The sequence below is a fragment of the Saccopteryx leptura genome, chromosome 9 (genome assembly GCF_036850995.1).
Source record: "Saccopteryx leptura isolate mSacLep1 chromosome 9, mSacLep1_pri_phased_curated, whole genome shotgun sequence".
In the NCBI taxonomy this organism is placed as follows: domain Eukaryota; kingdom Metazoa; phylum Chordata; class Mammalia; order Chiroptera; family Emballonuridae; genus Saccopteryx; species Saccopteryx leptura.
The window spans coordinates 46,322,871-46,345,942 of NC_089511.1; the positions used below are offsets into that span (position 1 = coordinate 46,322,871).

General features: G+C 48.4%; 1 protein-coding gene across 1 annotated transcript in view; it reads left to right on the forward strand.

Moving 5' to 3' along the window:
- Positions 1 to 23,072, forward strand: part of SPTBN4 (spectrin beta, non-erythrocytic 4) — a 95,461-nt gene that overhangs the window by 18,244 nt on the left and 54,145 nt on the right. Inside the window, exons 3-13 of the mRNA XM_066350017.1 lie at positions 3,850 to 4,001; positions 4,988 to 5,161; positions 8,722 to 8,813; positions 9,742 to 9,822; positions 11,305 to 11,420; positions 17,086 to 17,198; positions 17,295 to 17,482; positions 17,556 to 17,673; positions 17,939 to 18,097; positions 18,736 to 19,038; positions 19,758 to 19,908. Of these exons, the coding sequence (XP_066206114.1) occupies positions 3,850 to 4,001; positions 4,988 to 5,161; positions 8,722 to 8,813; positions 9,742 to 9,822; positions 11,305 to 11,420; positions 17,086 to 17,198; positions 17,295 to 17,482; positions 17,556 to 17,673; positions 17,939 to 18,097; positions 18,736 to 19,038; positions 19,758 to 19,908 (1,647 nt within the window). The remainder of the gene's footprint in view (positions 1 to 3,849; positions 4,002 to 4,987; positions 5,162 to 8,721; positions 8,814 to 9,741; positions 9,823 to 11,304; positions 11,421 to 17,085; positions 17,199 to 17,294; positions 17,483 to 17,555; positions 17,674 to 17,938; positions 18,098 to 18,735; positions 19,039 to 19,757; positions 19,909 to 23,072) is intronic.

Genomic DNA, 23,072 nt, shown 5'->3' on the forward strand with positions numbered 1-23,072 from the left:
GCCCCCGGGTGTTGAAGATGGCTCTGTGGCCTCTGCCTCAGGAGCTAGAATGGCTCTGATTGCGGCAGAGCGACGCCCCAGATGGGCTGAACATCGCCCCCTGGTGGGCGTGGTGGGTGGATCCCGGTCGGGCGCATGCGGGAGTCTGTCTGACTGCCTCCCCGTTTCCAACTTCAGAAAAATACAAAAAAAAAGAAAAAAACACAGAAAATAACAAGTGGTAGCAAGGATGTGGGGAAATTGGAACCCTCATACATTGCTGATGGAAATGTAAAATGGTACAGCCCCTTTGGAAAATAGTCTGGCAGTTTCTCAAAAGGTTAAACATAGAGTTACCATATGACTCAGCCATATGTATATACTCAAGATACCTACCAAGTATATACTCAAGATAACTAATAACATGTGTCCACAAAAATACTTGTACCTGAATGTTCCTAGCAGCATTATTCATAATCGCCAAGATGTGGAAACAACTCAAATGTCCCTCAACTGATGAGTGGATAACTAAAATGTAGTATATATACACACATGTAATATCATTTGGTCAGAAAATGGAATAAAGTACTGATACATGCTACAACACCTATAAACCTTGAAAACATTATACTAAGTGAAAGAAACCAGACACACACAAGGACATATATTGTGTGATTCCATTTATGTAATATGTCCAGAATAGGGAAATTAATTGAAACAGAAAACATGGCCCTGGCCAGTTGGCTCAGAGGTAGAGCATCGGCCCGGCGTGTGGAAGTCCTGGGTTTGATTCCCAGTCAGGGCACACAGGAGAAGTGACCATCTGCTTCTCCACCCCACCCCTTTCTCTCTCTCTCTCTTTTTCTCTCTCTCTTCTCCTCCTGCAGCCATGGCTCAATTGGAGTGAACAAGTTGGCCCCAGGTGCTGAGGATGGCTCCATGGCCTCGCCTTAGGCATTAAAATAGTTCAGTTGCTGAGCACTAGAGCAGCGGCCCCAGATGGGCAGAGCATCACCCTGTAGGGCGCTTGCTGGGTGGATCCTGGTCCTGGTGCATGTGGGAGTCTGTCTCTCTGCCTCCCCACCTCTAAGTAAAAGTAAAAAAAAAAGAGAATGAAACAAAATATGTTAATGGTTGCCTAGGGCTGAGAGACAAGGTAATGAAGAGTGACTTCTATTTGGGACAGGATCTCTCGCAGGGGTCTCAAACTCTCGGCCCGTGGGCTGCATGCGGCCCGCCAAACAATTTTGTGCAGCCCGCAGACTAATCCACGAAGTTCAAAACATTTTGGATAAAATTAAGTAAGCCCGTGGATTACTTAGTCTGCGGGCCGCACAAAATTGTTCGGCGGGCTGCATGCGGCCCGTGGGCCGCGAGTTTGAGACCCCTGCTAGGGTGTTGAAAATATTCTTATATTAGATAGTGGTAATGGTTGTACAACTCTGTGAATATACTAAAAGCCACTGAATTTACACTTTATTTACACTTTAAAAGACTAAATTTTATAGTATGTGTATTATAGCTTGTACTAAAGCATTTATTTAGAAAAAGAGTAAGAGAACTCCCAAACAATTTCTCTGTAAGCAAGTGAAGCAGAAGTTGCACACATTCTTCCACTCCCCACCCAATGGTAAACGAATCAGGAGACCTCACAAAAATTATGTGACAAAGTTTTATTCAAGGGTCTTTAAGATTTACAATTCTTTTTTTTTTTAATTAATTAATTTATTTTTTTGTATTTTTCTGATGCTGGAAACCGGGAGGCAGTCAGACAGACTCCCGCATGCGCCCAACCAGGATCCACCCGGCACGCCCACCAGGGGGCGTCGCTCTGCCATGACCAGAGCCACTCCAGCGCCTGGGGCAGAGGCCAAGGAGCCATCCCCAGCGCCCGGGCCAACTCTTGCTCCAATGGAGCCTCGGCTGCGGGAGGGGAAGAGAGAGACAGAGAGGAAGGAGAGGGGGAGGGGTAGAGAAGCAGATGGGCGCCTCTCCTGTGTGCCCTGGCCGGGAATCGAACCCAGGACCTCCGCACGCCAGGCCGACGCTCTACCGCTGAGCCAACCGGCCAGGGCCAAGATTTACAATTCTTGAAACACTACTAGGTGACACTTAGCGTTCCAAAGAAAAGAAAAAGTTGAGCCTGACCAGGCAGTGGTGCAGTGCAGTAGATAGAGTGTTGGCCTGGGATGCTGAGGACCCAGGTTCAAAACCCCAAGGTCATGGGCTTATCTGGCCTGAATGCAGGCTCACCAGCTTGAACACAGAGTCACTGGCTTGAGCACAGGATTGCTGGCTTGAGCATGGGATTATAGACATAACCCCATGGTCAGGGGATTGAAGCCCAAATGTCCCTGGCTTGAAGCGCAAGGTCACTGGCTTGAGCCCAGGGTCGCTGGCTTGGCTGGCCGGAGCACACCCCCCCCCATCAAGGCACATATGAGAAAGCAATCAATAGATAACTAAAGTGCCAGAACTCTTGAGTTGATGCTTCTCATCTCTCTCCCTTCCTGTCTATCCCTGTCTGTCCCTCTCTCTGTCTTTCTCTCTTGCTTAAAAAAAATAAAAAAATAAAAAAAAGAAAAGAAAAAAGTTGAGTGAAAAGTACGTTCTTGAGAAGAATCAGTCCTGTCTTCTCAGCTTCTGTATTGGTCTAAATTGGTGATCTTCCAGATGTCAAGTGTCTGGACACATGAACATCATTTTCCCCTAAGTTCTCATGAACATTCTTTTCCAATTTTTTAGAGGTTATTTATAGAATTTATATCTATTTCTAGGCATTGATGCATAGCTGAAAACTTCAAAAGTTAAGTCCTCAGGCTAAAGTAAAATAAAATCTATTGTTGCCCCGACCAGTGGCATAGTGGATAGAGTGTTGCCCTGGAGTGCCAAGGTCACTGGTTCAATCCTGGGGTCACCGGCACAATCCCAGGGTTGCTGGCTTGCCCCTTGGTCATAGGTTTGAGCCCTGGCCAGGGCACATGTGAGAAGCAATCAATGGGTGCACTACTAAGTAAAACAATGAGTTGACGCTTTTCTCTCTCTCAAAAAAAATCTATTCTTCATATTTCAGCCAATTTAATTTAAATAATTTTGTTAGCTTGGCCATTGTGACTTCATTTTGTTTTTTTACTCTTTTCTTAGTAGTCACCTGCCTACACCTTGCCCTAGGGATGTGGGACATGCAGTGTCCAGTTAGCAGTCCAGGTGCTACACAGCACTAGGCAGGGTTCCTGCCCGCAGGGAGCATTAAGTCTAGCATATTCCTTCCTCGTCATTCCCCACAGCCTGTCAGTTGCCAGGTCTTACTTTTCCATCTCTCAATATGCTCTCTTCTCCCGCCTTGTCCTTTCTCTCCCCAGTGCCTTCCGCAATCTCCTCCATGGTCTCTTGGCTGCCATTCTTGTCCTCTCTGACCCACTCTCCCTACAGCAGCCAGAGATATTCCTGAAACACAGATGTCATCCTTTCCCTCCCCCATGGGTCCATCCCTAGCTCTCTAGTATATTATCTGCTCCCCAGCTAAACTGAGCTCTATGACAGAAGAACTCTACCTGTATTTAGAACCTAGAACATTGAGGGATACATAGTAGGTACTCAAATATTTATTGAATGAATGAACAGAGCCAACTGAGGTAGGAAACAGGGAAGTGATATATCAGAAAAACTTGAAAAGACAAAGGAAGCTTCAGGTGGGCAGCGGAAGGTAAGGGAAGGCATCCCAGGTAGAAGGAGCCGACTACACAAAGATCTTGTTGCGCAGATCTAGGCCTGAACTGCGGGAGGTGGGGGGCTGGGGTGCAGCTGGAAGGGGTAGTTCCTGGGGAGGTTCCTCGGGGAGGCTGGGGCTCATCAGAACCTGTCCTTCAGATGAGCGGGAAGCCGTGCAGAAGAAAACGTTTACTAAGTGGGTGAACTCGCACCTCGCTCGCGTTGGCTGCCACATCGGGGACCTCTATGCCGACCTCCGCGATGGCTTCGTGCTCACGCGGCTCCTGGAAGTGCTGTCCGGGGAGCAGCTGGTGAGACCTGCAGGGCTGGGGGCGGGAGTGGGGTGGGGAAGAGGATTGGCCCTGGGGTCTTGGGCTGGGCTAGGATAAAGCCTGGCTCACTGATGGGTCCCTTGCTCAAGTGGGCGGGGCTATAGCACAGGGGTGGAGCTTGGTTGTGAGGAGCCCAGGATTCTGCCTTGGTTGGGCCGGAACTCTGGGCTCGAGTGGGGCTCGGTTGGAAGGGGTGGGGCTATGAGAGAAGGGAGGAGCTTTATTAGAAGGGCCTCCTGGGTGGTAGCAACAGGCAATGGCTATAAAACGGGGCAGAACTCTTAACAGGGGGTCTGTGGATGAGGATGCGGTTGTCATTGTTGTCATTGGAAGTGGAGGCCTTGGTCGTGGGATTCTTGGAGACCAGACAGAACTCTTGTATGTGTGTGGGTTGTTGTGTGCGTTGCAGTTGTATTTTTGGGCTTTGATGGGGCTTCATCAGGAAGGATGGGGTTCTGATGGAGCTAGAGATTCATTAATGGTCCAAAACCTGGAGCTTAGAAGTCGCGAGGGGCATGGCTATAGAATAGAAACAAACGCCATTGGAAGGAATAAACTACATATAAAAAACCGGAGAGTCTTTGGATGGGGCGGGACTTGATAGGAATGGGCGAGGATCCAGGCAGGGGTCTGAAAGGGTGTGTTTATGGAACTAGTGGTTTGGTTTTGGTAGCCTAAGACAAAGTTCTAATGGAAGGGCAGGACTGTGGCTACAGGCAGCGGGCGGAGCTTAACTGTGAGAGGTATAGTTATCAGGCCGGAGGGGGAGCTTTGGTAGAAAAGATGGGGACTAGGACTTGGATAAACCAAGAAGGGGACCGGCTCCAAGGATTGGGTCTTGGGTCTGAAGGGTGTTGACTGGCCTTGTACATCCAGAGGGTGTGGCTATGGGGCGGACGTCTTCAGAAGGGGTGGAGTCCAGAGCACAGGTCAGGCCCTTCATCTCCCAACACCTGGTGCCCTAGCCAAGGCCCACGCGCGGTCGCATGAGAATCCACTCGCTGGAAAACGTGGACAAGGCTCTCCAGTTCCTGAAGGAGCAGCGTGTGCACCTGGAGAACGTGGGCTCGCATGACATCGTGGATGGGAACCACCGGCTGACCCTGGGGCTGGTCTGGACCATCATCCTGCGCTTCCAGGTGATCCCCAAGTGTGCCCTACCCGGCCGGCCTCCTGCGGTGGGGCCTTATGCGGGTCTCCCTCACCCACTCAACCATTCGTTTATTCATTCATTCACTCCAAAAAAATTCTAATATGCTCCAAGAACCTTGTTTCAGGTGGTGGAAATGAAAATAATGATAAAAATAATAATCATCACCAGCATCACTATGATCATCATTTATATATTCCAGGCACTGTGTTCCAGGCACTGTTCTATGCACATGACATTTACTTTTATTTATTTATTTATTTATGACAGAGTTAGAGAGACAGAGAGAAGGACAGACAGGCTGGAAGGGAGAGAGATGAGAAGCATCAATTCTTCATTGCGTCTCCTTAGTCTCCTTTAGTTCATTTGATTGCTTCTCATATATGCCTTGGGGGGGGGGGAGCTACAGCAGAGCGAGTGACCCCTTCTTGCTCAAGTGAGCAACCTTTGGCCTCAAGCCAGTGACCACGTGGTCATGTCTATGAACCCATGCTGAAGCCAGCGACCCCTTGCTCAAGCTGGTGAGCCCCTGCTCAACCCTGATGCGGCGACCTCAGGGTTTCTAGCCTGATTCTTCCACGTCCCAGTCTGATGCTCTATCTACTGTGCCACTGCCTGGTCAGGCTAAGCACGTGACATTTAATACTCACAGCAACCCTATAAACTAGGTACTATTTATTTAAAAAAAAATTTTGTCTTTGTTTATCCATTTTAGAGAAGAAAGAGAGAGAGAGAGAGAGAGAGAGAGAGAGAAAGAAGGGAAGGAGGAGCAGGAAGCATCAACTCCCATATGTGCCTTGAACAAGCAAGCCCAGGGTTTTGAACTTGCCACCTCAGCATTCCAGGTTAAAGCTTTATCCACTGCGCCACCACAGGCCAGGTAAACTAGGTATTATTTATTACTTCATTTTACCAGTGAGGAAATAAGCCCAGAGGAAATCAGCTCTAGGCTGAGAAGTTAAAAGAGCTATGCAGAAGAGATTATGATAAATTAGTAGAAGGGATATAAAATGTTAGGTTGATAGTATTGAGATTTTAGACTGGGTAATCAGCCCCTTTAGAGGGGCTGTCTGAGAAACTGATTGCTGAATGACATAGGAAGATACAGGGAAAGAGCATTCCAGGTAGAGATATTACAGATACAAAAGCCCTGAGGTGTGAATGAGGTTGACATGCTGGAAGTAAAGAAAGACCAGTATGGCTAAAGAAGAAGAGGCAAGGGGTGACAGAGGAGATGAGGTCAGAGTGGTTGCCAGGGCCCAGGTGATTTCTGATAAGCAGTTTGACTTTTATTCTATCTGATGTGGGGAAAGATTGAAGAGTTATCAAGAGGAGTGACATAGCCTGACCAGGAGGTGGCACAGTGGATAGAGCATTGGACTGGGATGTAGATGACCCAGGTTTGAAACCCAGAGGTTGCCAGCTTATGTGTGTGCTCATGTGGTTTGAGCAAGGCTCATCAGCAAGGTCTCTGGCTTGAGCAAGGGGTCACTTGGTCTGCTGTAGCCCCCCCCGGTCATGGCACATATGAGAAAGCAGTCAACAAGCAACTAAGGTGCTACAACAAGGAATTGATGCTTCTCATCTTTTTCCCTTCCTGTCTGTCTGTCCCTATCTGTCCTTCTCTCTGTCACACACACACACACAAAATTCACACACACACACACACACACACACACACACACGCACACAGGAGTGACATAATCAGATTTAGAAGAATCACTCTGGATTGGGGGTGGTTGTCAGAATTGAGGGCTGGGAGCCCAGGGAAGAGACAGGAGCTGTACCTTGCGATGGGGCATAGAGAAGTGAAGAGGAGGGCAGATAGGAAAGAAGCTCAGGAGGAGAGTGGTCATGCCTTAGGGGAAGGATGGGAAGGTGTCCACTGGATCCTGTGTGGAGCTCAAGAGAATGGTAAAGGCTGGAGACAAGGTATGGGCATTGTCAGTACAGAATGAGGAAAGGAGACCATTAGTTTGGGGGTAGTGGCTGGTAGCTGTAGCCTTAAACCAGGGGCTGAGGCTTCCTAGGAACCTAGTTCTCTACCTCATACCCAAATACCAAACTCAGCTCTTGATCTAGGAACCAAGTATCAAACACCCACCTGAGGCTTTCAAACCTGCTTTAAATTCTGAGTCATTCAGAACTTTACTGAACTATATGTAATTACATGTAGTAGAAAGGAAATAGACATTTGTTACCACAGAAAACAAAACAGCCTGACCTGTGGTGGCGCAGTGGATAAAGCGTTGACCTGGAATGCTGAGGTTGCCGGTTCAAAACTCTGGGCTTGCCCCGTCAAGGCACATATGGGAGTTGAAGCTTTCTGCTCCTCCCCGAAGAAAAAAAAAAGAAAACAAAACAGATAAACAACGTGGTCCTGGAACTTGTACAGGGTAGTGAGTGCATTAGTCTACTAGGGCTACTGTAACAAAATACTACAGACCAGGGGCTTAAAGAACAGAAATTTATTTTCTCATAGTTTTAGAAGCTAGAAGTTCAAGATCAAGGTGCCAGCAGGTTTGGTTTCTCCTGAGGCCTCTCTCCTTGGCTTCCAAAGACCATCTTCTCTCTATATCCTCATATGATCTTTTCTTTGTGTGCTTGTCCCTAGGGTCTCTTCCTCTTCTTATAAGGAGACCATTCATGTTGGATTAGGGCTTTACCTTTATGACCTTATTTAATCTTAACTAACTTCCTAAGGCCCTAGCTCCAAATAAAGTCATATTGGGGGTTAGGGCTTCAACTTATGAATTTGGTGGTGGTGGTGGGGGCACAATTCAGTCCATAACAGGGAGACAGTAAACCAAATGAATAAATAAAATGTATCGGGGATGTTAAATGCTAAGGAGATAATAAGGCAGGGGAGGAGGGTGTGAAAGTTAGGTGTACATATTGAGATTTAAAATCAAGTGGTTCAGCAAGTCCTCACTGAGAAGGTGCCATAAGTACAGACCTCAAGGAGGGGTAGAACATTATGGGGACCTGGGGGTAGGATGTCCCAGGCCAAAGGAACAGCCAGTACAAAGGCCTTGGGGTGGGAGAACACTAGTGATTTGGTGCAGAGGACGGAGGTCTCTGGAGGGGTGTGAACTGCTGAAGATGAGGTCAGAGATAATGAGAGGTGACAGTGAGGACTATTTTTCCCCAGAGTGAACTGGAGCCATGTTTTGAGGATAGGAGGCATGTGATCTGATTTGGGTGTTCACAGGGTCCCTCTGTTACTCAAAGAACAGACTGTGGGGGCAGGGTGGGGAGACCAGCGTAAAGGCCACTGCAGCTGACTCAGGCAGGAGATGATGGTGGCTGGGGTCAGGGGAGTGGCCCAGACACCAAGGATAGTGGCATCCTTGGAAACTGAGACCCTAATCCACCACTGCCCCCCAACCCGTGTGGATGCTCGGGCCCACTCGTGAGCCCACGCCTCAGCCTGGAGCTGCCTCTCCCATCTCCTCTGCCACATACTACCCTTCCTGGCGCAGGGAGGGGGCGGGGTCTCCCAGCCTCAAGCCCTCCAGGCCCCAGCAGCTGTGTTTTGTATCCTCACAGATTCAAGTCATCAAAATTGAGACGGAAGACAACAGAGAGACCCGCTCTGCCAAGGATGCGCTACTCTTGTGGTGTCAGATGAAGACAGCTGGGTAAGCCCTCCACTTCCCACAGGCTGGGTCCTAACCTTGGGAGTTTCTTTGGGGATAAGTGCAAGGGGCAGCTGAAATCCTAAGTATCAAAAGTTAATATAGAATTAATAAACTGGTAAATAAAACACATCTATTCTTCTGACCTTGCCAAGTACACCTGTCTAACAATTTGGAAGGCCAGGTTTCAATTTAGAACTTGAATTTCTCAGAGAGCAATGCTGGAAGGTGGTGGACTGTTCCTAGCCTGCTCCCTTCTCTCTTTCCCAACTCATCCTGCACATCAAGAGGCCTGTGTGTACCTTTGTGGATCCTCCAGCTCCGGGTTCCAACCACCTCCCCCTCCACAAACAGCCACCTGTCAGGCTGGCAGGGAACACTCCAGGGCTCGGACAGCTTGTGTAGGAAACTCAGGGTCCTGGGTGCCTTCAGTGGGCATGGCTCCTGGACTCCCAACTCCGCCTTTCGGGGCGGTCCCTGGCCTGAAACTCAAGTGCTCTCTGGAGAACAGCTTCTGGGCGGAAGGAGGGAGACTGGGCATGGCCTCTCATCCTCTGGGACTGTCTGTCTCGCAATGTAATCTGTTTCTCCTTGTGTCAGTCCTTACCTCTACATCTGCTTTTCTTTGTTTTTATCTCTCTTTCCCCCTCCCTCTATTCTCTGTCCCCTCCTTTATTTCCCCATCTCTGCATCTTGCTCTCTCTCTATCCCTCCTTCCCTCCTTTCTTTCTCTTTGTCCCTCTGACTCTTCTTTTTACTCCTCTCCTTTATGTCTCAATCTCTCTCTGCCTCTGTCTCTATCTATCTCCCTGACTCACTGTATCATCCATCCATCCATCCATCCATCCATCTATGTCTGTCTCTCCCTCCCTCTCTCTTTCCTCCTGACTCTCTTCATCTCTGCCTCTGTCTCTCCCTTCCATGCTGTTAGTTACCCTGAGGTAAACATCCAGAATTTCACCACCAGCTGGCGGGACGGCTTGGCCTTCAATGCCCTCATTCACCGGCACAGGTACCACGTGTGGCTTGGGCCAACCCAGCCCTGCCCTCCCCCCACCCCCGTGTCCCTTAGGTACATACTTGTACACATATGTATCTAGACAGCTCACATAGACACAGGACCTAAGCTTTACCTCTGTGTACATATATACACTTCCCTTCATACACACAGGTGCACACACCCACAGAGACCTCTGTCCAGGCCACATACGCTGTGCACACATGGAAACTTGTGCCTTCACACAGATGTGTGCACACAGACAGATACTTTTGCACATACACAGCCCGTGCCTGCTCCTTAGATGTCCCAGAGTGGGGAGCACATTTCCCTGTGGATGGTCCACTCAAGTGTGTACATAGTGCCTCCTCTCATCACAGAGTTCTTCCTCCTGGTACACTTCCAGAGCCCCCTTCTGGCTCCCTGCACACCCGCCTAGTCATACCTCAGAACTTGGCACTGACCTGGCTGAGGGGTGGGCACCCAGACAAATCACATTCACATCATGATCGTCTGCATGATAGTTTCAGGAAACTGAGGCCTAGAGCAGGGGTCCCCAAACTATGGCCCGCGGGCCACATGCGGCCCCCTGAGGCCATTTATCCGGCCCCCGCCGCACTTCTGGAAGGGGCACCTCTTTCATAGGTGGTCAGTGGAGGAGCATAGTTCCCATTGAAATACTGGTCAGTTTGTTGATTTAAATTTACTTGTTTGTTATTTTAAATATTGTATTTCTTCCCGTTTTATTTTTTTACTTTAAAATAAGATATGTGCAGTGTGCATAGAGATTTGTTCATAGTTTTTTTTGTAGTCCGGCCCTCCAACGGTCTGAGGGACGGTGAACTGGCCCCCTGTGTAAAAAGTTTGGGGACCCCTGGCCTAGAGACTGGGAAGGACTTGCTTTGGTGTGGCAGAAGCCAGAACCCATGCATACATACTCATACACACATGGGGAAACCTAGCCACACCTACACACCCTGAAACCCACAAGCTGTAATGGGGTCAAGCTAACAATGGTCACATGTGTTGAGTGCTTTCTGTGGACCCAATATTGTTCTAAGTGCTTTCCAGTAAGTCATTGAATATTCAATGGCCCCGTGAGACAGATGCTATTATTATCCCCATTTCACAAATGAAAATGAGGAAACTGAGGCACAGAGAGACGAAGTAGCTCACCCAAATGACAGCCAGGAAATGGCCTAGCTGGATAAGAGCCAGGTAATCTGGCTTCAGACCTCACACTTCTAATTACTACATAGTACTGAATAGAAACACAGCCACATAAACTGTGTACATCCAAAGTCTGACGTACACATGCCCTCACACCCACAGAAAATGCTGCACAGACAGGTGCCATGACACAGAGCTTTCTGCTTGGTGGGGTCCTGCCCCTCCCACCCCTTGCCCTGGGCGGGGCTCAGACAGGATGACTTTTGCCCATTTGCCCACTGGCTCTGGAGCCCGCCTGCTGCCTACCCACTCTGTGCCCCTGCCTAGGCCCGATCTCGTGGACTTCAGCAAACTCACCAAGTCCAACGCCAACTACAACCTACAGAGAGCCTTCCGCACTGCTGAGCAGCACCTGGGGCTGGCACGTCTGCTGGACCCTGAGGGTGAGCCTTGCATGGCCCCAGCCCTGACTCCCTCTTTGGGGCTGCCAACCCCAATACCATCCCAAAAACAATTCCATTCTATCCCAACACCATCCCAAATCCCAAAGCCATTCCAAACCCCAGCTCCCTCCCAGCCCCTCCCCTTCCTCATCTCCAATCCCTCCCCCTTCCCATTTCCACGTCCCTTTCTCTGTCTCCATCTCAAACCCCAACCCATCTCCATTTCTATCTCCAACTTAAGCCCCTCTTCTTCCCCAACCCCATTTTAAATCATGTCCCCCAAAACCCACTCCCTCTCTCCCTAACCCCAGCCCCAAAGTCAACACACGGTCCCATCCCTAATCCCAGTTCCCTTTCCAACATTATCCCTATCCCATTTCCAACCCCATTCCCGTCCCCAGCCCGTTCCTATGTCTGTCTCCATCACCACTGTCCTCAGCCCCACCTGTTTCCCATTTTCAGTCCGTCCCCAGACCCACTGTCTTCAGCCTCATTCCCACCCCTGCTCACACTCCACACCAATCCCTCATCCCTGGACTGCTCCCTTTTTCTGAGAATCTACTATGTGCCAAGCACAAAGCTGGGATTTGATCAAAACTGTTCCCTTTCATCCTCACACTGACATGGTTGGATAGGATTAATCAATCTTCTTTTAAAATGAAAACAAAGGCTCAGAGATGTGAAGTCACTTCCCCAGGGTCACACTGAAAACCAGTAAATAAAATAGGACTTCTGATTTCAGCATTCATAGTCTTTTTTTTTTTTTTAAGCATGAGCGAGAGACAGGAAGGGAGAGAGATGAGAAGCATCAGCTCATAGTTGCGGCACCTTAGTTGTTTATTGATTGCTTTCTCATACGTGCCTTGACCAGGGAGGGGGCTCCAGCTGAGCCAGTGACCCCTTGCTCAAGCCAGTGACCTTGGGCTTCAAGCTAGCAAGCATGGAGTCATGTCTATGACCCCGCACTCAAGCCTGTGACCTCTGGATTTTGAACCTGGGTCCTCAGCATCCCAGGTCAACACTTTTATCCACTGCGCCACTGCCTGGTCAGGCCCACCCAGCATTCACGGTCTTAAACATTCCTCTACCTGCCTCATGGAGCTATATGCTGTACTCAGTGCCTGGCATAGGGTAAGCGTTTAGTGCAGTGGTTCTCAACTTTTTGAAGTAGGGGCACATTTAAAATCCTACAAATTTGTATATCCTACAAAATTGTAGGTGCACTATATACAAATTTCTGAGAAATATGTTATAATAATTAAGTCAAATATTAAAGAAAAAATATAAAGTCCAAGCGTGTTTTTATGGTATTTAAATGAAATAAATATGACAAAATTAAATTTATTCTGACATTAAAAAACATTTTTCGACCCTGGCCGGTTGGCTCAGTGGTAGAGCATCAGCCTGGCGTGCAGGAGTCCCGGGTTCAATTCCCAGCCAGGGCACACAGGAGAAGTGCCCATCTGCTTCTCCACCCCTCCCCCTCTCTTTCCTCTCTCTCTCTCTCTCTTCCCCTCCCACAGCCGAGGCTCCATTGGAGCAAAGTTGGCCCTGGGCGCTGAGGATGGCTCCATGGCCTCTGCCTCAGGCACTAGAATGGCTCTGGTCGCAACAGAGCAAGGCCCCAGATGGGCAGAGCATCACCCCCTGGTGGGCGTGCCGGGTGGATCCTAGTCAGGCGTATGCGAGAGTCTGTCTGACTGCCTCCCCATTTCTAACTTCAGAAAAATACAAAAAAAAAATACCCCAAACAAACAAACAAAAAACATTTTTCTGTTACATTTTTTGTTATGCTTTTTAGAATTCGTAAAAAAGAGGGATTAAAAAATAAAAAAGCAACAAAAAAGTTATTTTTTTATATATATATAGATACATTCTTAGTAAGATTTAGTAAATTCGGCAGGTCCTGGCGCAAATGTGTTAAGTTTTTTGATTCTTGTGTTTATGAGAAACATGAGCCTGATGTGTCCTAGTGATTTCTTCAATGTTTAGGCATATATTTGAAAGGCAAACTCTCATTTTCTGGTCAATACATTGAAGAATTCCTCTTTTTTTACTCTTAATTGTGTTGAGTGCAGAAAACCCCCACCATACATATCATCTTAACTTTACATCAAACAAAGGATAGAAGAAACTTGCCTCCAGTCTTTCCGGGAAACATGGGGGTAGTGTCAACAATCCAGCACCACAGCTTAGCAGCCTTTTTGCAACCTGATCAGGCAAGTGAGGTGGGGGGTTGGACAGACTGTCCGCTTACAGTCAGTTCCCCACACCTCTGTCCCCCAAAAATCTAAACTCCAAAAACCTTGTTGATTTTTTTTGGTCCCCAACAAACACATATTTTTCTGGAATACCATAGGGTGCACCTGGAAATCTTCTAGGGCACACCAGTGCACCCTGGTGCACACATTGAGAACCACTTGTTTAGTGGATGTCAGTTTCACTAGGTGGGCTGAGTATAATATTTTGTGTTCAGTGGATAAATTAAAATGGTCATTAATATTTGTTGAGTTTCTCCTCTGTGCCAGGCTATTATTTTTGTTTTGTTTTGTATTTTTCTGAAGTGAGAAGCGGGGAAGCAGAGGGACAGACTCCCACATGTGCCCGACCAGGATCCACCCAGCATGCCCACCAAGGGGTGATGCTCTGCCCATCTGGGTCGTTGCTCCATTGCAGTTGGAGCCTTTCTAGCGCCTGAGGTGGAGGCCATGGAGCCATCCTCAGTGCCCAGGCCAACTTGGCTCCAATGGAGCCTTGGCTGCAGGAGGGGAAGAGAGAGATAGAGAGAAAGAGGTTGAAGGGTGGAGAAGCAGATGGGGACTTCTCCTGTGTGCCCTGGCTGGGAACTGAACCCAGGACTTCCACATGCTGGGCTGACACTCTACCACTAATCCAACTGGCCAGGGCCATTTTTTTTCTTTTTCTAAGTGAGAGGAGGAGAGATAGTGAGACAGACACCTGCATGTGCCCCAACAGGGATCTACCCAGCAACCCCATCTGGGGCCGATGTTTGAATCAACTGAGCTATTCTTAGCACTTGAGGCTGATGTGCTCGAACCAACTGAGCTAAGTGCCCAGGGCCACTGCTCAAACCAAGTGAGCTACTGCTTGTGGGAGGGGAGGAGGGAGAGAAAGGGGTGAGTGGGGAGAGAAGCAGATAGTCACTTCTCTTGTGTATCCTGACCAGGACTCAAACCCCAGATGTCCATACGCTGGACTGATGCTTTATCCACTGAGCCACTGGCCAGGGCCAGGCTATTCTTTTGTACTACAGTGTTCTTATGTGGCAAGCACCATGATTATCCTGGCTGTAATAGGGGGAAACTGAGGCTCAGAGAAGTTAAGTCTGTTTTCTAAGGATGTGCACAGAGGCGGGTTTAAGGTGGCCACATTGGGTGCGTGCCCTGGGCCCGACTTCTGAAGGGCCCCACAAAGCCCCAACTTTTATACTTTTTTCTAATGACACCAAGTTTGGTTTCATATGTGCAATTTTAATACTAACAGTACATAATATTTTTTATTTATTTAAAAGTATGGTTAACGTGTATTTTTATTTTCCCTGTCTCTCTCTCTCTCTCTTTTTTTTATTCAGTGAAAGAGAGAGAGAGAGAGTCAGAGAGAGGGATAGATAGGGACAGACAGACAGGAACGGAGAGAGACGAGAAGCATCAATCATCAATTTTTTTGTTGCGACACGTTAGTTCATTGACTGCCCTCTCATATGTGCCTTGACCGCAGGCCTTCAGCAGACCGAGCAACCCCCTGCTCAAGCCAGCAACCTTGGGTCCAAGCTGGTGAGCTTTTTGCTCAAGCCAGATGAGCCCGTGCTCAAGCTGGCAAGCTTGGGGTCTTGAACCTGGGTCCTTTGCATCCCAGTCCAATGCTCCATCCACTGCGCCACTGCCTGGTCAGGCCTCTCTCTCTTTTTTAAGGGGCCCAATATTTTCTTCTGTGCCCAGGGCCTCAACTGACCTTAATCCGCCTCTGGATGTGCAGTAAGTCAGTGGTTGAGGTTGGATTCAAGCTCATGCTGCCTCCAAATCTTATGTCCTTGACCTCACACCTCATAATCCACTCATATTCTTAGTAAATATTTATTGAGCTCCTGCTGTATGCTGGGCATGGCAGGAAGAGTGGTGAAAAAGACAGGTATAGTCTGACCTATGGTGGTGTAGAGGATAAAGTGTCAACCTGGAATGCTTAGGTTGCTGGTTTGAAACTGCCCAGTTGGCCTGACCTGTGGTGGCGCAGTGGGATAAAACGTCGACCTGGAACACTGAGGTCGCCGGTTCGAAACCTTGGGCTTGCCTGGTCAAGGCACATATGGGAGTTGATGCTTCCTGCTCTTCCCCCTTCTCTCTCTCTCTGTCTCTCTCTCTCACTCCTCTCTCTCTAAAAAAATCAATAAATAAAATATTAAAAAAAAGAAAAAGAAATTGCCCAGTCAAGGCATATGGGAGAAGCAACTACCTATGAGTTGATGCTTCCAGCTATGGCCCCCCACCTTTCTCTCTCTCTTCTTTCTAAAATCAGTAAATACAGTGGTACCTTGAGATACAAACAGACCAACATACAAAAAAAATTTTTTAAGATACGAGCTGCAATTTGGTCCGTATTTTTGTTCGAGATCCGAGTGAAATTCCGAGATACGAGTTGTGATTTGGGAAGCTGCCGCTAGTTGGCGCATTGGCGCACGGGTCCAGTATCAGCAGTTTAATATATGAGTTGACTGACTTGTGAGCTCGGTTACAGAATGAATTAAATTCGTATCTCAAGGTACCACTGTAATATCTTTAAAAAAAAAAAAGACAAGGCCTGACCAGGCAGTGGTGCAGTGAATAGAGCGTCAGACTGGGATGCGGAGGACCCAGGTTCGAGACCCCAAGGTCACCAGCTTGAGCACGGGCTCATCTGGTTTGAGCAAAGCTCATCAGCTTGGACCCAAGGTCGCTGGGTTGAGCAGGGGTTACTTGATCTGCTGTAGCCCCACGGTCAAAACATATATGAGAAAGCAATCAATGAACAACTAAGGTGTCGCAAGGAAAAACTGATGATTGATGCTTCTCATCTCTCTCCGTTCCTGTCTGTCTGTCCCTATCTATCCCTCTCTCTGACTCTCTCTCCGTCTCTGTTTAAAAAAAGACAGGCTTAGCTCATTTCTTCATAGAGATCGAAGTGTAAATAAGGACAATCACATAAGTGAATATCTAATTACAAATTATGATAAGAAACTTGGAGCAACTAGGAAGAAATGATAAGATGCTTTCAGAAAGAGTAACAGGAGGAAACCAACTCTCTACAGGGTTAACAGGGAGGTTTGTCTGAGGAAATCTGAGTTGAGCCCTGGAGGATGAGTGGAAGTTAGGCACACAGAATTGGGTACAGTGTTTTAGACAGTAAGAACAGTGTGTGCAAAGGCCCTGAGGTAGAAGGTTGATTGGTGTGTTAAAAAATAATTATAATTTCTCTATTGTGGTCTATATGTGTCAAGCGCTATTTAATCCCATGAGGTAGATCCCCATTTGGCAAATACAAAATTAAGGTACAGAGAGGTTGGCTATCTTGCCCACGGTCACACAGATAATAAGAGTGGGTTCTCTCTCCCTCCCCAATCCCTCTGCCCAAGTGCTCACCATTTGCTCCCCTACTTTCCCTTACCCCCCAGATGTCAACATGGAAGCTCCGGATGAGAAGTCCATCATCACATATGTGGTCTCTTTCTACCACTATTTCTCGAAGATGAAAGCTCTGGCTGTGGAGGGGAAGCGGATTGGGAAGGTATGAGGAACCAAGGAATGGGGTGGGTGGGAGCCCGGGAATCACGTGAGGGCATGCCTGGGGTGAGGCTGACCCCAACTTCCTGTGCCGGGCCAGGTGCTGGACCAGGTTTTGGAGGTGGGGAAGATCATTGAACGCTATGAGGAGATGGCAGCTGAGCTGCTGACCTGGATCCACCGCACCGTGGGCCTCATCAGTAACCAGAAGTTCGCCAACTCACTGAGTGGGGTGCAGCAGCAGCTTCAGGCCTTCACGGCGTACTGCACACTGGAGAAGCCCGTCAAGTGAGGTCCTGCTTGGGAGGGAGGGCAGGAGGTGGAGGTGTGGAGGTGGGTTCCTGAGCTCAAGCACCCTCAGGTTTCAGGAGAAGGGGAACCTGGAGGTGCTGCTCTTCAGCATCCAGAGCAAATTGCGTGCCTGCAACCGTCGCCTCTACATGCCTCGGGAGGGCTGTGGCATCTGGGATATTGATAAGGTGAGGGTGAGGATGTGGGGGAGGCAGGGTTGCTCTGTGGAGCTTTGTAGGCTGTGCAGTGCTCAAGGGAGCCATTCCTATGGTAGACACTGTGGACTGGATGTTTATTCTGACAGTTTTCCATCAGTAAAGTGTCATGAGGAAGCAACATGTTTTTCCCAATTTGCACAAAAGTGCTGTTAGTCCTGGGAATGACCATAGAGAAGCCAGGGCCATTAAACTAGGAAAGTTATTGGATTCTGAATGCTCCCTTCTGTGTCCCTAGGCCTGGGGTCAGCTGGAGAAGGCAGAGCATGAGCGGGAGGCTGCCCTAAGGGCTGAGCTGATCCGGCAGGAGAAGCTGGAACTATTGGCTCAGAGGTTTGACCACAAGGTGGCCATGAGGGAGAGCTGGCTGAATGAGAACCAACGCCTGGTGTCCCAGGTACTGGGCATAGGGCTTGGGAGGAGGGGGAGCTAGTGCTCTGGGACCAGGCAGGGAGACTTGATAAGTATCTGATTAGGTGACAAGAGGGTGGGAAGGAGGAATTATTCTTCTAAGTGATTGGTGATAGGGGGAGGGGGAGGGGGCCCGATTTCCATGGTAACAAGAGAGTGAAGCTGGTCTCCAAGGTATCTAGAGAAGACAGAATTAGCTTTTTTTCATAAATAGGGAGAATATTTAATTATCTCTTAAGTGACAAAGGAGGTTGTACCTGGTATCCAGGGTAACACAGGAGGATAGAATTGGTCTCTTAGGTAACAAGATAGACTAGACCTGGTCCCCATTCTCTAGGGAAATGGAAGGATGGGGTCTGTTTCCTAGGTAACATATTGGTAACAAGTTTAGGGTTAGAGATGTAAAAGGGAAGAGTGGGGCTGGTCTCCAGGGCAACAGGAAAAGGTAGAGCTAGTCTCCAAAGTAACTGGAGCATGGCAGGCTGGTCTCCAGGGTAACAGTGGAAAGTAGGGCTGGTCCCCAGTGTAACAAGCAGATGGGGGAGTTTTCCAAGTTCATACAGAGTCAAGGTAACAGGTAGTCTGTTGACGTGGCGTGGGTGTCTGCGGTCTGCCCTGCTTCAGGACAACTTTGGCTATGAGCTGCCGGCAGTGGAGGCAGCCATGAAGAAACATGAGGCAATTGAAGCAGACATTGCAGCCTATGAGGAGCGAGTGCAGGGTGTGGCAGAGCTGGCCCAGGCATTGGCAGCTGAGGGCTACTACGATGCCCGGCGGGTCGCAGCCCAGCGTGACAGCGTCCTGCGCCAGTGGGCCCTGCTGACCGGGTTGGTAGGTGCGCGGCGGACACGGCTTGAGCAAAACCTGGCCCTGCAGAAGGTCTTCCAGGAGATGGTGTACATGGTCGACTGGATGGAGGAGATGCAGGTGGGGGCCAGATTGAGGCCAAGGATGGGTGTGGTGTGCGGGAGGGGAGAGAGACAGAGAAAGAAAGTGACAGAGACAGAGAAATAGATTAAAAAGAGACAGAGACACAGAGACAGAGAAAGACAGGGACAGACCTAGAGAGAAAGATTATCGCAGAGGAAGATGATGATAGTTCAAGAGAGAGAAGGGAGAGGTAGTGCATGCTAGACACAAAGTTAGCAATGGGAATCTGAATGGCTACAGAGAAGGACACAGAGAAAGATGGAATCCACTTGAGAAAGACCGACCATAGATAGATAGATAGATAGATAGATAGATAGATAGATAGATACAGAGAGAGATGGAGAAAAGAAGAATGGAAGCAAAGAGAGTGAGGTACAGACACAGAGAGAAAGAGGGATAAAGATGGAGATAGAGAGAGGGGGAGGCAGGGAAGTATAAGCGAGATAGAGGTGGAGGCAGAGAGAGGTGGAAGACCATAGAGATGGAGGTATAGAGTAGGAAACACTGTGATAGAGCCCAGAAATGTGGAGCTGATGAGCAATGGAATAGTCAGAGATTCAAAGAGAGACAGATAAGTACAGAGACAAGGACACTGAGACAGAGATCACTGTTCAAGTAATGGTGTACAAAAGCAGAGGGCTGGTTTGGGCAGTGGGGTGGGGAAGTAGCCTCAGGGCCAGTGCCAAAAATAATTTTAGTGCTGCCCCCCTTTATAGGCTCAGCTGCTGTCCCGGGAGTGTGGGCAGCACCTGGTGGAGGCCGAGGACCTGTTGCAGAAGCACGGACTGCTGGAGGGAGACATCACTGCCCAGAGTGAGCGGGTGGAGGCCCTCAATGCTGCTGCCCTGTGTTTCTCCCAGCTGCAGGGTGAGTCTGGCACTGGGGCTTAGGGAGAAGACTTTCACGGCTGATGCTATTAGAAGCAGAATGACTCCTGAGAGAGAGAAGGAAGGAGTGAGCTCCCTGTGTTTGGAGGCATCTAAGCACAGATTAGGAGCCCACTCTATCAGGAATCTATCATCAGAGAAATTAGTGCCTTGACCAGAAGGTTGAACCACATGACTTCTTCCAGCTTTTAGAGTTTGTAGCAATGGCTCCCATTTATCGAGCACTTGTTATATACTAAGCCTTTATAGCTGAATCTCAGTGAATATCATCAAGTGACTGTAAGATAATGATTTGTCAGGTCCTATTCAGCAGCAAATGATGAAAACTCAATTCAATTAGCATATGGAGGAAGGAGGAATGTATTGGCTGATGTAACTAAAATTTCCAGGGAAGGGGAGTTTGGCTTTAGGAAGGGCTAGATCCAGGCATGGTTGAAGGATGCTTTTAAGACTATCTCTTTCTGATTCTAGTCTATGTGTTTGTGTCACTGTTGGGTACTCCCTTCCCCTGTGGTGTAGACCTGGGGTCATTCAGGCCCATCTTTACATCTCAGCAGCCCACTGAGCCAGAGGAGACAGATCCCTTATTCTCAATAGTTCTGACAAAAGGTCTAGGGAAAGCCTTCATTAGCCCACTGGGGGTTCCATCCCCATCATTCAGTCAAGCATCATGGCTCCAGGTTATGCAGTGATTTAATTGGCCATATTTTTGTGATGGATGTACCCAGGGCCAAGAGTGAGGTCAGGTCCTTCCAAAGACATGGACTGGGAGGGAAGAAGTAAGCTGCCATTACCAGAAACAGGGGCATGGATGCTGACAGGCAAAATAAAGGCTGGCTCTACTAAGGTTCTCATTTTACTGATGTCATTCTCCTCCAGCCAAAGACCACCAGGAACCCCCTCTAGTCAAAACAAGCTGGGTTTGTTGGCTCTTTGTACATACCTTGGGAACCTCAGTAAGAGGCTGTTAAGAAGGGCTTGTTATAGGATGTGGGCTTGTGTCAGGTGACTTGGGGATGATTTTGTGCCTTGCTGCAGACTGGAGGCTGTCAGGAAGTGGGGGCAATGAGATGATGGCACATCTTAATCATTTTTCTCCGGATGGTGGGAGGAACAGGAATCTGCAGCAGTCATACACCATCGCTGGGTGAAGGGTTCACATTTTTGCGGTTTGCAGTGGCTATGTTTTGGTGAGCCCAGATATCACAATGGTGTGATCTCATTTTGTCCCACTCTATCATGGTCGCAGAGTGCCTTGTCTGACGTTAGTGTCCTGTGGGACTGTGTATGCTAGTTGTGTACTAACAGCAGTCGGGGCTGCTCTTTCCTTTTCTTTTCTTTTCTTTTCTTTTTTTTAAATCCTTTTTAAATTAAATTTATTTTATTTTATTTATTCATTTTTAGAGAGGAGAGGGAGAGAGACAGAGAGAGAGAGAGGAGAGAGAGACAGAGAGAGAGAAGGGAGGAGGAGCTGGAAGCATCAACTCCCATATGTGCCTTGACCAGGCAAGCCCAGGGTTTCGAACTGGCGACCTCAGCATTTCCAGGTCAACACTTTATCCACTGCGCCACCCCGGTCAGGCGGGGCTGCTCTTTTCTTTTGTTCTGAGGCCCAGAGCTGCAGAGTGATAACAGTTTTGAGGCTGGTCTGTCTCATGCCTTTATCCGTAGCCAGCACCCTCTGGAATCCTAAGGACTTGTTAGAAAAGGAAGAGCCGATTGGCTTGAAGGATGATGGGGAAGTTTCTCATCCTCATAGACTCGGTCATGTCCTAAGAGCAAGTGAGGTCTCCTTCCAAGCCCTGGTGTGGATATCTCCATCCGGCTCAGCCCCTCCCATCCTCACCAGAACTGCAGAAGAAGTTGTGGGGACTCTCTCCTTTCCCTTAGGGATGTTTGTACCAGGAGGCTCCCATCTTCTTGTGAGGTCTTGGTGCCTGGTGACAACCAGCAGCACCATAAAAACAGCAAACAGGCTAGTGTGGCATGTGTATAGTCATGGTGACAGGAGGCATCACTGCCAAGTTGTTCAGAGTGTGGCCTCCAGATCCACTGTGTCATAGCTGGTCCTGGGCACAAAGCTTCCCTCCCCGAGTCTCAGTCGCTACATCTGTAAGATGGGCTAGTAAGGATGCTGACCTCAGAAGATGGCTGTGAGGATTAAATGGCATCATGACATCAGCCTGGATGCATGGTTGCTGTTTATTACTCAGTTGGATGCCTTGGTATTTGGGTCAATTTCAGTAAAGGTCTAGAATTACAGAAATCCTATATTCCATCTAGGGTAGTGTTGTGATCTGGTCAAAATACATTTACTGCCTGACCTGTGGTGGTGCAGTGGATAAAAGCATCGACCTGGAATGCTGAGGTCGCTGGTTCAAAACCCTGGGCTTGCCTGGTCAAGGCACATATGGGAGTTGATACTTCCTGCTCCTCCCCCCTTCTCTCTCTCCCCCCCTAAAATAAATAAATAAACATTAAAAAAAATACATTTACTTATGACCTCGAGTTCACACGCACATGTTTTACACACACACACCCAATAGCAACTTTTTTTTTTTTTAATCAAACAATGCTTCCCCTTACCTGGTGTGTTGCATTCTAATGTTTTCTATTCTGCTCCATTAAAAAAATGCTGGCAGCAGCTCATTAAGTTCATTTCACAGTTTTGGCATCACAGACTAAAGGTCTAGTGGGAAAGTGAAATATTTGAAGAAAAGGGGAGTTCAAGTCATTACTGGGGGTTAATAGGTAAGGCACAGAGAATGAGAGAGAACCCAGGAAATAGCTTAAGAGTAGAGTAGTTTCATTTGGTCTAGTTCTGAAGGAAACACAGTTTACACTAAAATATAATGATTCTAGGATCTTCTGAATCTCAGTTTCCATTAATCATTCAGTCAAGTCATTTTCATTAGGTTCTGAGTTCCACCCTGTGCTGGACAATGGTGGGTACATGTGTGATGGGGACAGCCCCAGCCAGGCCCTCCCATCAAGGGGCTCCCAGTCCAGAGGGGAGACAAATCAAGCAGTGATAGCCCAGAGGGGTCAGGGCCGAGATGGGGGCAGAGAAGCCTGGGAGAACCAGAGAAGGCGCCTTCTCCAGACTTGGGATGCCAGAGAAGGCTGCCTACGGAGGGGACTCAT